The sequence below is a fragment of the Electrophorus electricus genome, chromosome 12 (genome assembly GCF_013358815.1).
Source record: "Electrophorus electricus isolate fEleEle1 chromosome 12, fEleEle1.pri, whole genome shotgun sequence".
Classification (NCBI taxonomy): Eukaryota; Metazoa; Chordata; class Actinopteri; order Gymnotiformes; family Gymnotidae; genus Electrophorus; species Electrophorus electricus.
In genome coordinates, this window is record NC_049546.1 from 17,866,863 (window position 1) to 17,879,135 (window position 12,273).

The 12,273-nt window shown below is 40.8% G+C and overlaps 1 protein-coding gene across 1 annotated transcript in view; it reads right to left on the minus strand.

Annotated features, from left to right (window-relative positions):
* Positions 1–4,829: 4,829 nt before the first annotated feature.
* The window catches only part of kdrl (kinase insert domain receptor like), a 40,907-nt gene continuing 33,463 nt past the window's right edge, over positions 4,830–12,273 (minus strand). Inside the window, exons 26-30 of the mRNA XM_027018188.2 lie at positions 12,118–12,223; positions 10,922–11,043; positions 9,556–9,634; positions 9,225–9,325; positions 4,830–7,261 (exon numbers count right to left, since the gene is read on the minus strand). Of these exons, the coding sequence (XP_026873989.2) occupies positions 7,084–7,261; positions 9,225–9,325; positions 9,556–9,634; positions 10,922–11,043; positions 12,118–12,223 (586 nt within the window). The 3' untranslated portion in view covers positions 4,830–7,083. The remainder of the gene's footprint in view (positions 7,262–9,224; positions 9,326–9,555; positions 9,635–10,921; positions 11,044–12,117; positions 12,224–12,273) is intronic.

Here is a 12,273-nt window from a genome sequence, read left to right on the forward strand (position 1 = left end):
TATTTTTCTGTTAAACACTTTAATTTAAACATTTAATTGTTTAGTGATTCATGCTGAAAAACGTCAGCATGAAAAAAAAAGAAGAAACCATGTGTAATAGCTAATGAAAAATTCGCTGAGATGTATTCAGAGTAAAAACGAAATTATTTCCCACTACTCTTTCAGCAGAAGTACAGAAATAATGTAGAGAATGTATGGAAAGATAAACCACTGTTCTACAGTAGAGGCGACATGATTCAAACCCAGCGTTTCTTTTTGATGCTTTTACGTGTTTTAGAAGTTTATGGATTCCAGTGAGCAAGTGATATGTTCATATGAGTATGAAGTGCTTTTAATTACTTATTTAAGAAGTGTTGTTTTGATTAACTGTATTTATATGGTACTGGATTAGAGTCACTTTTTTATTAATGGTAAAATCTCCCTTAATGCAATCTATATTTACTTAACTTGGAGATTTGTTAATTGGTTAATAATTGATGAATAATTAGTTTATTTTTAGTTTTATGTCCTCAGTCAGAATTTTATGAATTGTATGAATCAGGCACCATCTGCTCAGGAATGCTTCTAGTGACTGTCAGCCAGCACACACCCCCACACACACCCCCCCGCCACACACACACACACACACACACACACATATCGTACACTGTTATTCAAGGTTTATGGGTTTTTTGGTTTTTTTTTTTTTGCCACCAAAACATATTTATACACTCTGTAAGTACATTTAAAACATATGCTTCTGAAAATAAAGTCACTATCCTAGAAATCTTTAATGTGTGTATTACAAGTGCAGTACAACATGTGGAACAAAAGTGATCCTTTGTTGTGAGATTACCGTCCTAAATTTCCATACATATCCTTTTGCTAGTGCCTTGTTCTGGGAACAGGGAACAATGCAGAGACCATGGGAACAGAGCCACAGTACATTTGAAACTGTTAGTGTTGCTTATGAGCACAAACACATGTCGGTGATGAGCCGTGATGTTAATCCCAACCCATCGCTAGTGTGGTCCCATCCTGGGCTGAGGCTTCTAATAGGTCATGACTCCCTGTCCACCACCCGCCTTGTGTATGTCTGAGACTCTGTGGACAACTGAATCCTGCTGTCTGCGCCTCGCAGATAGCTTCAAATATCATGAAGCCGTTTCCTGTAGTCTACGACCGCAAGCCCCTTCCCCCACCCCATGGCCATCGACTTGTAAACAGAGACAGAGATTGAGCTTTCTCCAGCTGAGCTCTGTCCACCGGGGCTATTCTTCCATTCGTTTCTCATTGCAATCTGTAATTTATGATTGACTGGTAAAGCCCCTTTGAGAGAGGTAGAGTGATTACACGCAATGCCAAGTGCAAAGGGGGACCTAACATATAATATGCCTTAATCTTTGAGATTCATCTCTGATTTTTGTGCAGTTGTTGCTTGTTGCTTCTTCTTTACAATTATATTTACATTTATTGCATGTGGCAGGTGCTCTTGTCCAGAGTAACTTACAAAAGTGCTTTGTCATTTACTCATGGAATGTGTCCTAGCCAGTACAGGAGGTTAGAGTTCAAGATACCATTGAACTAGAATGCTGTTGAAATACAGGGATCAATGCTGATGCTGAGAAGTGCAAAACACACATAAGCTCTATCTTAGACAACAATAAATGCAGTAAACAATACCCTACAAAAAGTACTAGAGTTTCAGTTACTCAAAATAGGTTCAGGATCATTGGTCATTTAAATATTTCACAAATAGATGGGTCTTCAGGTCTGTGTTTGAAGACTGCAAGGGACTCTGCTGTCTAGACAGCCACCATCCGAGAGCCAGGAGAGAGAATAGTCTCGATACTTGTCCTCCATGAAACTTGAAGCATGGTGTTTCAAGCCAAGCCATACTTGAGGTTTGAAGTACTTGAGGTATGGAGCAGGCTTTGACCATTGACATCATGTATGGAAGGGCTGGTTCACTTTTGGCTCTGTAGACGAGGTTTTAAATCTGATACAGACAACTACTGGAAGCCAGTGAAGGGAATGCAGCAGTCGTGTGACGTGTGAACTTTGGAAGATTGAAGACCAGTCGTGCTGTTGCATTCTGGACAAGTTGTAGAGGTCTAATGGCTCTTAGAAAAAAAACTGTTAAGTAGCGAGTTGCTTTGAGATCACAAGAGACTGCACAAGCACCTGGTCAGCTTTCTGCTAGAGAAAGGGCCATTATAAAAGTTGCTTTTCTGTCCTCACTACATATATTCTATTTGATTAATTGTCAGATCAACATTGGCTTTTCAAAGTAAAGAAACACCAGATAGATTTGATATTGTCAGGATTAATAAAATTTCCAGAGAACAGAAACGGTTCAGTTTGGTCTGAGGTTTATCAAAATATGGTTTGATGGTCCTCACGTTTATATTTGGACATGGCTCTCTCTTCCAGCAACTCATCCAGACTTTTCTATGGTTGCTTTCAAATGAATTTGACCTCTGCTCTTGCTGGTTAAAGGTGGGGCAAATATGGCCAAGTCCCTACATCCGCGCCATTGTTCTAGCTCTGGGTGAGAGGTACGGGTGTGTGGCCGAACTCTGCATACCTTCACCAAGTGCACAGTCTGGAGATGGGAACATGAATCTAAGGGAACATAGTTCCATGAACCAGCCATTATAGAGATTGGGATGATGGTCTCTGGGGCTCTAGATTCAAGACATGTTATTTTGTCTCTGATTAAGGATATGGGTTTTGGAACATCTCCACACCCCCCACCCACACCCCACCCCCTGCTTATGTGATTAATAGAGCATCCTGCCCCTGGAGGCTGTTTTCCTTGGGAAGAGGCTGTGGAATTGGCTACATAGGGATTTATATACATTCAATTGTTGCACCAGAGAAACAACAACATATCCCAGTAGGTGAGAGGCTTTAATTAGATGCCCATGGGATGTTTTTCTTGTGGAACCCTTTTAAAGACTCCATTGTGTTATACATTTTTAAGTGAATGTCACCTCAAAGGCATTGTTACAATGTAACAATGTAACTGAGTGTAACAAACAGAAAATCCAATTAGTTGCTCATTAGTGGTTTTGCCTGATTAACTAAAACATTAAGTGACACATCTAGTATGACAAGAGACTGCACTAATTAGACTCTTTTTTGAAAACATAAGCATACATCATTTGAAAAATTCAGTAATACTTTTATGAAAATATAACTCCAATGTCTTGATTTATTTATTATAATATTTATACTAAATATGTCCTAGTTTATTTGCTTTGCACATTGTATTGAACTGGCCAGTAGATAGCTTTTAATGTTGCCACTCTAACTGTCTTTATGTTGCAAAACTGCAAACTTCTAAAAGAAATATACTCAACTATATATGACCACCCTTGGAATATTTCCCTGTTAAAGTCGAAGTCAAAGTTAATTATACAGCACTTTAGACAACATTCATCACTTAGCAGCTGCCCAAATGTTTGGGTTCAGAGCCCTAATGAGCAAGCCAGTTGAAACAGTAGCAAGGCAAAACTCCCTGTGTGGATTCAAGACTCGAGAGGCAAGCCAGCTTATAAACAGTTCATGTTATAGTACATTCTACAGTATATGTCCATGTACCCAGTTCAGCATGTGAATGAAAATATAAATTAAGGGAAGTCCAATTATCATTTAAATCTATTTATCCTTTTGCTCAACCAACACAAACACTTTTGTGATAAATTCGAGGTTTGATCTCTCATTATTAGTTTATTAAATTATTGCTTCTAATTGATTTTATTAAGAGCAACATTTCATGTCTCTAATTGTTCAGTTGCGCTAACAGCACTGCATCTGGATTGACAATATTAATCTTCGGTGAACTGTAATGCACATTAATTGACATGTACTTAGACTGAATGACTATTGCATGAAGTGCATATAAAACAGCCTTCATATATACTGCTGAATGGCATTCCTGTTGTGTGTGGCTTGCAGGAGCAATTCTCTTGGCAAGCACCGTGGCCTGGAAACTGTGTGTTCTTCCTATGTGTAGGGAAAATACTAGGTGCAATGTCCCAACTATGTTTATGGCCGAAATATGACCCATAACCTTGCCAACATCCTTCCCCTTTTTGTTTGCAATTCATTTTCCTGAATTAGTTTACGCTGTAGTCAACATGCGATGGGCTTTTAATACATTATGCCATTGATCTAAGAGGTACTGTGATGCTACATTTACTGTAAATGCACAAAAGCCACCCATGTGAGAAGGGGGGGGGGGGTCACTATGGGCCCAGAGAGAGCGCAGGGTGAGGACAGTCATGATTAAGAAAGCCTTCCTTTCACACTAACACAGGTATTGTCCTGGTGACAGACAGACTGCCGACACTTCGCCCCTCTCAGGAAGCATGTCTCCGTGGCCCAAAGAAAAAGAGGAAGGGCACACGATGACACATGACATGAACATTTCAGAACCTGGAGGAAATTCTCAGAATTTAGGTAATATTCTTCTTTAGCATGCACAGTGATACCACAGTGGAGACTAGGTTTGTGTAAAGTTTTTATCAGTACGTTGTCTGACATTGCTGATAATATAACTGGCCAAGTAAGAGTCAGTGAGTTTGTGGTACTTATCACAAAGCAAAAAACAACAGCAAACACACCAACACATTTGTCACATTTTGTTAAATAACATTTGGAGAACATGAGAGTAGATGCTATACACAAGGAAATGTTTGTTGGTTAAGTGCTTTTGTTGAATGTTCAGAACATATTTGAGACAGCCCTTTGTCACGTTTTAACAAATTACATTTTTGCATGGTAGTATGTGTAGGAGATGGTGTCCTTTGTGAAGGTTTACAAAGCACATTTTTACTCTACAATTAGCAGTTATTTATAAATATATCTCTTTATTTATGCTTGGTTATTATTAACATACATTTGTAATTTAAAAACAATACATGGAATATCTCAGTGCATAGATTTTACTTTTTCAATGGACACAAATCAGTCAACAATAGTACAAATATCTTGCAGTACATACTATATAGAAAGTGGCCTATCAATTGCTAAATACATTACTGGCAAATACAAAAAGTACATAAGAAATAAGCATGTAACGGCTTTCTCCTTCTCATAGCTGTCTGCAGTCTTCGCTTGACAGACATGTTTAGCTACATAAAATTGTCATACCATTAATTACAGTGTAATATACTGAGTAACAATGTTTAACAATGTATTAATATTTTGTACTTAATGGAAAACAGAGCATCAGTGCACAAAGAGTAAGTATTGAATGAGTACAGATAATCAAACTTGTTACATTAATACTCAGTATTACTCGATTATACTGTAATTATTTAGTATAGTTACACCTGTAACAGTTACTATGTGGAATGTGACTTTACCTACAGTTGTACACATATGTCTATTATATTTTATGTGGAACGTTAATATGTAGTAACCAACCTGTTGATATTACATGTACTTAGTATTCCTTCAGCCTGCCCTGCAAGCTTTAGTAATGTTATAGCTCATACATGGATCAACAGTACTCCTATTAAAATAAAATTAGTTAATAAGGTGGAAATGAATAGCTTTTAATACATTTTATGTATACAGTGTGAACAGACCAAAAGCTTGTCTTCAGACTGTGACCATGTATGAAAGAGGCAGGACAGAAGCAAATCTGTTGTTATGATAGCCCAGCATTTAAGAATTAAGTACGTTTGCTTTTCAGTGTACGTGTCCTTCTCAGAACTTTGCACATGTCACCATATGTCTGGAAGGTGTACTGGGAAGGTGTTCCCTATACTGGAAGAAGTGAGGGCATAATGACCTTCCACTCGGCCCCAACCCTTCAAACATCAAAGATTCATACAGGGCAGTGCATAGTGTTAATTCAGTTAATCGGGAAGCACAATAAGAAGAACACTTTGTGAATTTTCATAGTAAAAATGATCATAGAAATGCTAAAAAGAATGTTCATAAAACCTGTGACATACCGAACACATGATTAATTCTTGGTCAACGGGCAGAAAAAAAAGCAAAAGAAATTTCAAAATCGAAACTTTTGTGTATTTAATGGCACTCGAGCTGTTTTGCTTTTTCCTGAAGCCAGGGATCAAACTTTAGTACAAGAAACGAAAACTTTAGTACAAAAAAAGCAACAAAAAGGGAAAAAAAAATTCCAGTTTCAATTTATTAAAATAATCAAGATCAGGAAACTCCTTTCTCACTTTATCCTTACTACACAAAATGATTTAAACACTAGCCACCAACGGGATTAAGAGTTTAAGACTTCACTGAAGAAATCTACAATCATCTGCAACCCTATTAGAAACACCATTTTTTAGAGCAAATTTTAGATGGATAGTCAGTAGTAAATCCATTAGTTGTTAAAGAAGCTGTTAGCTAACCTCTAACCCTTCTTTTATGGTCACTTTCGGACTACAGGCTGTTGGTTGGATATGTTTGGGTGGTGGACAACTCTTAACCGCAGCAGTAACACCGACACATTTAATAAGCCAAGCCACCCTGCTGTACTTCATAAACCTGTACAAGTTCAACCATTTTACAGGGTTCCTGACAAATTGTGCATGCCATCACTGTGTCCCACTATCTGTAATTGCACCCCTATGAAAATGTGCCTCACGTGCAGATATGTGCACCTGACCAATTAGTCAGTGAGTGCAGGTACATGACATATTTGTAATGAAGTGGCTAGTAAATGTATTCTATAGTAATTCTATAGTAATGTTATGCTTCTTGTATTCACAGTAGGTGACAGAAATACCTGAGGTGGTCTGTAGTGTCTTTAGTGATCACAGTGGTGTGGAGTGATTCAGCAGCTTTTGGGAGGTAATTTGTAGCATGGCAGCACTGTGATTTGTATTACTGTACACCATTGGACCTTTCTCAGAACAGTGCCAAGATACATGTCAGCTAACAGAACCATTTTTTTTCCTTCGATGATCATATTGACTAACCTAATCGACATCTTTTTTCCTGGCCTTGTGAAAACATGAATGGAATGAAATAATAAAAAACAAAGTAAGAACAGCTAAACAGAATATAACCAGTTGGGGGAACAGTCTTGAGGACGCTGAGTCCTGGTGGTGTAGAGTTTGGCCTAACTCATACAGGCGGGGTGGAGTAACGGACAACATAGTTGTAGTCTGGTGGGGGACTGTGGCACTCCAGCTCTGGGTTCAGAGAGGAGTCGTCCAGACCGAAGTCTAGTGTAGAAAGCCCAGGGGGATACTTCTCCTTCTCCCCATCTGTGAGAACTGACTCCTTGCTCTTACTCTTCATCCTGGATCAGGAGAGAATAGACACAAACCCCTTTAAAACACCTTCTGTTGAATGTACGAATTTCTTGTTTATAATGGAGGTTATAGACTGCAGTCTGTCACAACTGTAGCTTGCCACATCACTGCAATTAGGAAGGGATTCAAACTGAATTGTCTCCTTGTTGCTATGGGTTTCCAAAAATCTCCCACAAGGCAGGTCAGACTAGGTCAAGCACCCTGGAGTAAATCAATAAGCGTGTACGGTGATTAGCCTGTAGGTTTGGCAAAAGCGGCCGCACAGAATAGACCGGTTTGTTTTGTTGAGGTTCTGTGCATTCTCGAACTTTTTAGTGCACGGCCAGCAGTGATGTGCTGCTGTCATCGCACGTGCGCACCCTGAATGGAGTAGCACCAGGTGGAATTTGCCCGCACGATGCGGAGTGGACGTTACAGCGGAGCTGAGGCAGGCCAGCAAAGCTCGAGAAGGTCAAGGTCTCTTGGCAGCGGCCACTTCCTTCCATATACACATCATTCTCCGCATGCCTGGAATGGCTCTGTGTTACCCCATGAGGGAGAGACCATGACAACGTGGGCAATGCCGCTGGGCTCTGGCCAGCTTTTGTGGCATGGCGGGTGTTGGTGAGGAGGGCATCGTGAATGCCAGGGGTTTGGATGGGGGCAGGAAGATGGTGGCTGTGGAGCGCAGAGTGGCAACAGGGGTTTAATGAAGCCCTGTCCCACTGCACCATTAGTCACACTGAGAAGACAGCAAAGATCATAAGCCCAGATTCAAACTCGGCAGGAGGCATGTCATGTCTGCTGCCTGTGTGAAATGGAAAACCGCAAATGTCTATAATACTGAATTAGCAGAGATGTTCTGCAGTGTTTTGAGTGTACACTATAACGAGCCGATACAAATGTGCATCATGCAGTCTGTTCCTAGAAGTTTCCTGAACATTTCTGCAAATTTAGAAAATAGTGTGTTCTCACAAGTAACGGTGGGACAGTAAAAGCCATTCCACTACCATGCAGCCACCTCCAGCAGAGCAAAGTCAGACACTGACCACGGGCACATGGACGACCACACAGTGAAATGGTTTACTGTTTTAATTCATGGTTGTAGACTTGCAGTCAATAACACGCCTGTCTCCATTTCTCAAGCTGAAAGTAATGGTGCCCCTCTGAACAACGACACCCCGAGAGAGTCTTATTTAGATAACCTAACTAAGAATATAAACAAGCTCTTAGTCCAGCAAAGACAAGGTTAATACAGACCTGTGACCAGCCATGAATTATTTAAACCGAGCCAATTTCTCATCACCTTTACTAACAGGGAATTATTTTAATTACCAAGTATTGTTGTCTTAAATTAAAAACACATGCCATAGTAGTCCGGAGTGGATCTGATAGCATCCATTAGGGGTTTCACTGCGGTGTGATTAACATAGGGACCACTCCAGGGCTTTTCTATGATCTTACATGTGCCGTCTATAGAGTAATGAGGGAAGCTTGCCAGGCTGAACGTTGACAGGAACTTGGCACCGCATTTGAAAGGCTAGCACCCGAGCCTCCTGTGCTGAACCGAACCGTTCTTGCATGCCTGCGTGTTTTTGCTTTACCCAACAAAAAAGCAGTGCCGTCCAGGCGGCGGAGACAAAGGCGTTAGTCAACCCTGTAGCCAGCTTTAATGAGCCACACTTTCAGGCCTGCGTTTGTTGTCCAGCTGCTGGGTTTGTCACCTTGGGCAATATCTCTCCACTGGGCCATTGTTTCTGAGAGTCTCGTGCCCAGCCACCTCTTAGAAGAATGGGAGGCAGTCACTGCAGCAGGGGCCACACGGGAGGGGGACAGAACTGTATGACAATTCTGACATTCCAGCCCAGCGGGAGGGTTGCCGTGGGTTGGGCGCTGGTCCTGCCACTTCCTGTAATTCTCGATACTGTGTGTAATGGGGGGCCAGAGGGATTTTGTGGGTGCGGCACTTACGCCAGGGCTATGAGGCTTAAGGGCCGAGTCAGGGACTGCAAATGCTTCAGCGTCTTGAGATCGTCAGCAGAGAGGCCCACACCACTGTCTGTCTGCCCGCCCTGCAAAAGACCAGAATGAGAACTGAGGTCACCTACAAGTTGACGTGGATGCTGAGGTTGCATGCATGTGCATTACTGAAAAAGAAAATCTGGTCTAGAGAAACACCAGTGCCACTGTAGCACTTCCATGCAGTCCTGCAACACTTTGAATTGTTATTGGAGGCCACTTGTTTATAAGATGGTCATGTGGGCATGTGTTTGTGAGTGCAGTGCGAGGACAAGCACCTCACCTCATGGATCTCATTTGTTCCATTCATCATGGTTATTTCGTCAAATGTTTTCATGCTATCTGGAAGGATCTTGATGTTCCTGAGAGAGTCAAATGATCAACATCAGTTTTTTAACTGACACAATAGTGTTGACATGACAGAATTTCATTATGTGGGCTGAATAACAATCCTAAAGAAAGGATCAAATATTACTTCTTTGCCCCACTGATTCTTTATAGACAGGTTCTCTTGCACAGTGAGCCTTTGTATTGCAGCAATGAATTATTCTTGTATCCAACAAGTACAAAAGAAAACCAATTTTAAACTTGATACACTCTGGATTTACTGTTAATGGACATCCAGATTTGCATAAACTACTAATGATTACTACCTATGAAAATTCTTGGATAATAGCTAGTATAATAATTTCATTGATATTACCAGCATGATAAAGCTACTTTAAAGATTCATGTCATAACAAAAGCGCAAAACATTCAAAGTGAAGAAAAATGAAATTGAAAAATTTTAACTGAATGTAATTAATTTAATAAGTAAAATAATCAAAGCAAAACATTTTGTATTTTGTTCCGTGGGAAACACATTTTTATGGTTTAAGACCATAAGCCCAGTCCATTATGATAGGCTTTTATCTTAACGTCAAAGTCATCAGATAGCTGCTTAATTCAGCTTAAGGGACTGTCACTGCGGCATTTCAACACCACTCTTAATAAATACACTTAGAGGACCTGTGAAAATACGAGAACTGAACAAATATTATCTTAAGTGGACATAAATCCTGTTGCAGCATTTGTAGCTGGGAAGGAAATTCCTTAAGGGGCCCATAGTGTAGTGAGCATTCTCACCATGACTCGAATGGTACCCGTCTTATCAGGAGCCAATCAGGGCTCTCATTGTCCTCAGCTACATCGTACTGAGCCCATGAAACCTGCACTGGCAGTAGATCTGTGGTGTAAGGTGTGGTGCAAATTTACTTTATTATTCTCTGGAGTGAGGAAGAGAGAATGGAGAAAAGGTCTTGTTGACATTATAAAAAATCTCCAAAAAAGGTGTGTTGTGTTAGCTTCACCAGCTGGCCAAATGGGTTAAATGTAGCCTGTTCTATTGCAATATTTTCCAGGCAGTTCCTAGTAGCAGAAGGTATCAAAAAGAAGGACTGAATTCATATGGTTCCACAAAGTACAATATAGGTGAATCTACAATGAACGGCAAGGTTCAGAATGATTCACAATCCCTCAGGATTTACAGAGTCCCAGCAAGTTGATCTCAGAATGCAGGTGCAAGCAGCCATCGAAAAATGAATCATGTGGTATGCGTTTAGATGCCAATTCGTTTCTCATGTGTGGATGTGTTGTAATGGCTTTCTTACCACGAGTTGCCCGAGTCTCGGTGAGAGGAAGGTCCCGTGGAGGTCTGCTCTATGGGGTCCGGGTTTGATGGATCCATTTCGGTCAGCAAGGCAGTGTTGACAGGGATGTAATGCTTTCCCTCCTGACAGAAACACACATTTAAATCACTCACAGAGGCCCCCTCAATAATAATGACATCATCATGCATGGGCTATTTTGTTATGAAGTAATTATGAGTTTGGGGAATCAGACGCTGGGTATGGACCATGGAGCCATTAGATATGCTCAAGGCAGAGGAAACGTAAGGCAAAGGAAAACATAACTTTTCATTAACCCTCTCTACAGTGCTTTAGTATATCTTCAAGTAGTGAGGTGTTAATTCTTATATATACAGTCGAGACTGCCCAAATCCTAAGTGAGTGATCCCACATGGATTATAGTGTGCATAATTACAGTTTGATCTGCCTCTGTACCAGTCTAATAAAAAATAACACAAAAACCTCCATCTTCTTATTAACACCTTATAGGTCATCTTCACTTTGCACTCTTCTCTGATTTTCTTTGAACTGCCCCTGATTAATGGCATGCCAAGACTCAACACCCAAGTCTCTTTCATCAGCATTTAAACTGAAATCTTGTGACAGCAACCTGTGGATTGCCACTTACATTTTTGGGTTTAAGATAATAGAAGTCCACAGCAGGAAGCAGCCATTTTGTCTGGGCTTTGAGACTACATGTCTATGTTATAATTTTTGGTGAAGCTAGGGTAAGAATGCAGGCTTTGTTTAACCAACCTCCAAACCAACTTAGATGGAGTTAAATACTTTTATTCGTTTTGTACTAGAGCCCCCTACTTTACTTTGGTCAGAGGGAAGAAAATGTGCTTGTTGATTGCAACATCTCTTCTCAGTTACTCCAAAAGACTCTTTAAGGCCACAGTTCCTCATCATATCCTCTGTGCACCTAGGTCCAATCAAAGCCACCTTCTTCTGAAAGCATTCTGAGCACAGTGACCCATTCACCAGATCAGTGACTAAAGTAATTGTTAGAAACCTTTTTTTTAACACTCCAGCAAAGACTAGCTTTCCTCCGCTTGATAAACTGTCAGTGTGTTGGCTATGGAACTGACCTTGTAGAGGTCAGGGTGTAGGGCTGGACTCCCTGTGAATGGATGCATAAAATAATGACAGGTCACTGAAGTGAGCACGTTGCTCACCTGCTGCACACTGGCCTGGAGCAGGTCTCCCAGTTTCTCCACCAGCTCTGTGAAAGTGGGTCTGTGCAATGCTTCTCCATGCCAGCAGTCCAGCATGGTCTGATATCTGCGGAGGACACAACCACAAAGCACTGTCAGAGGCGTCATGGGGCATCA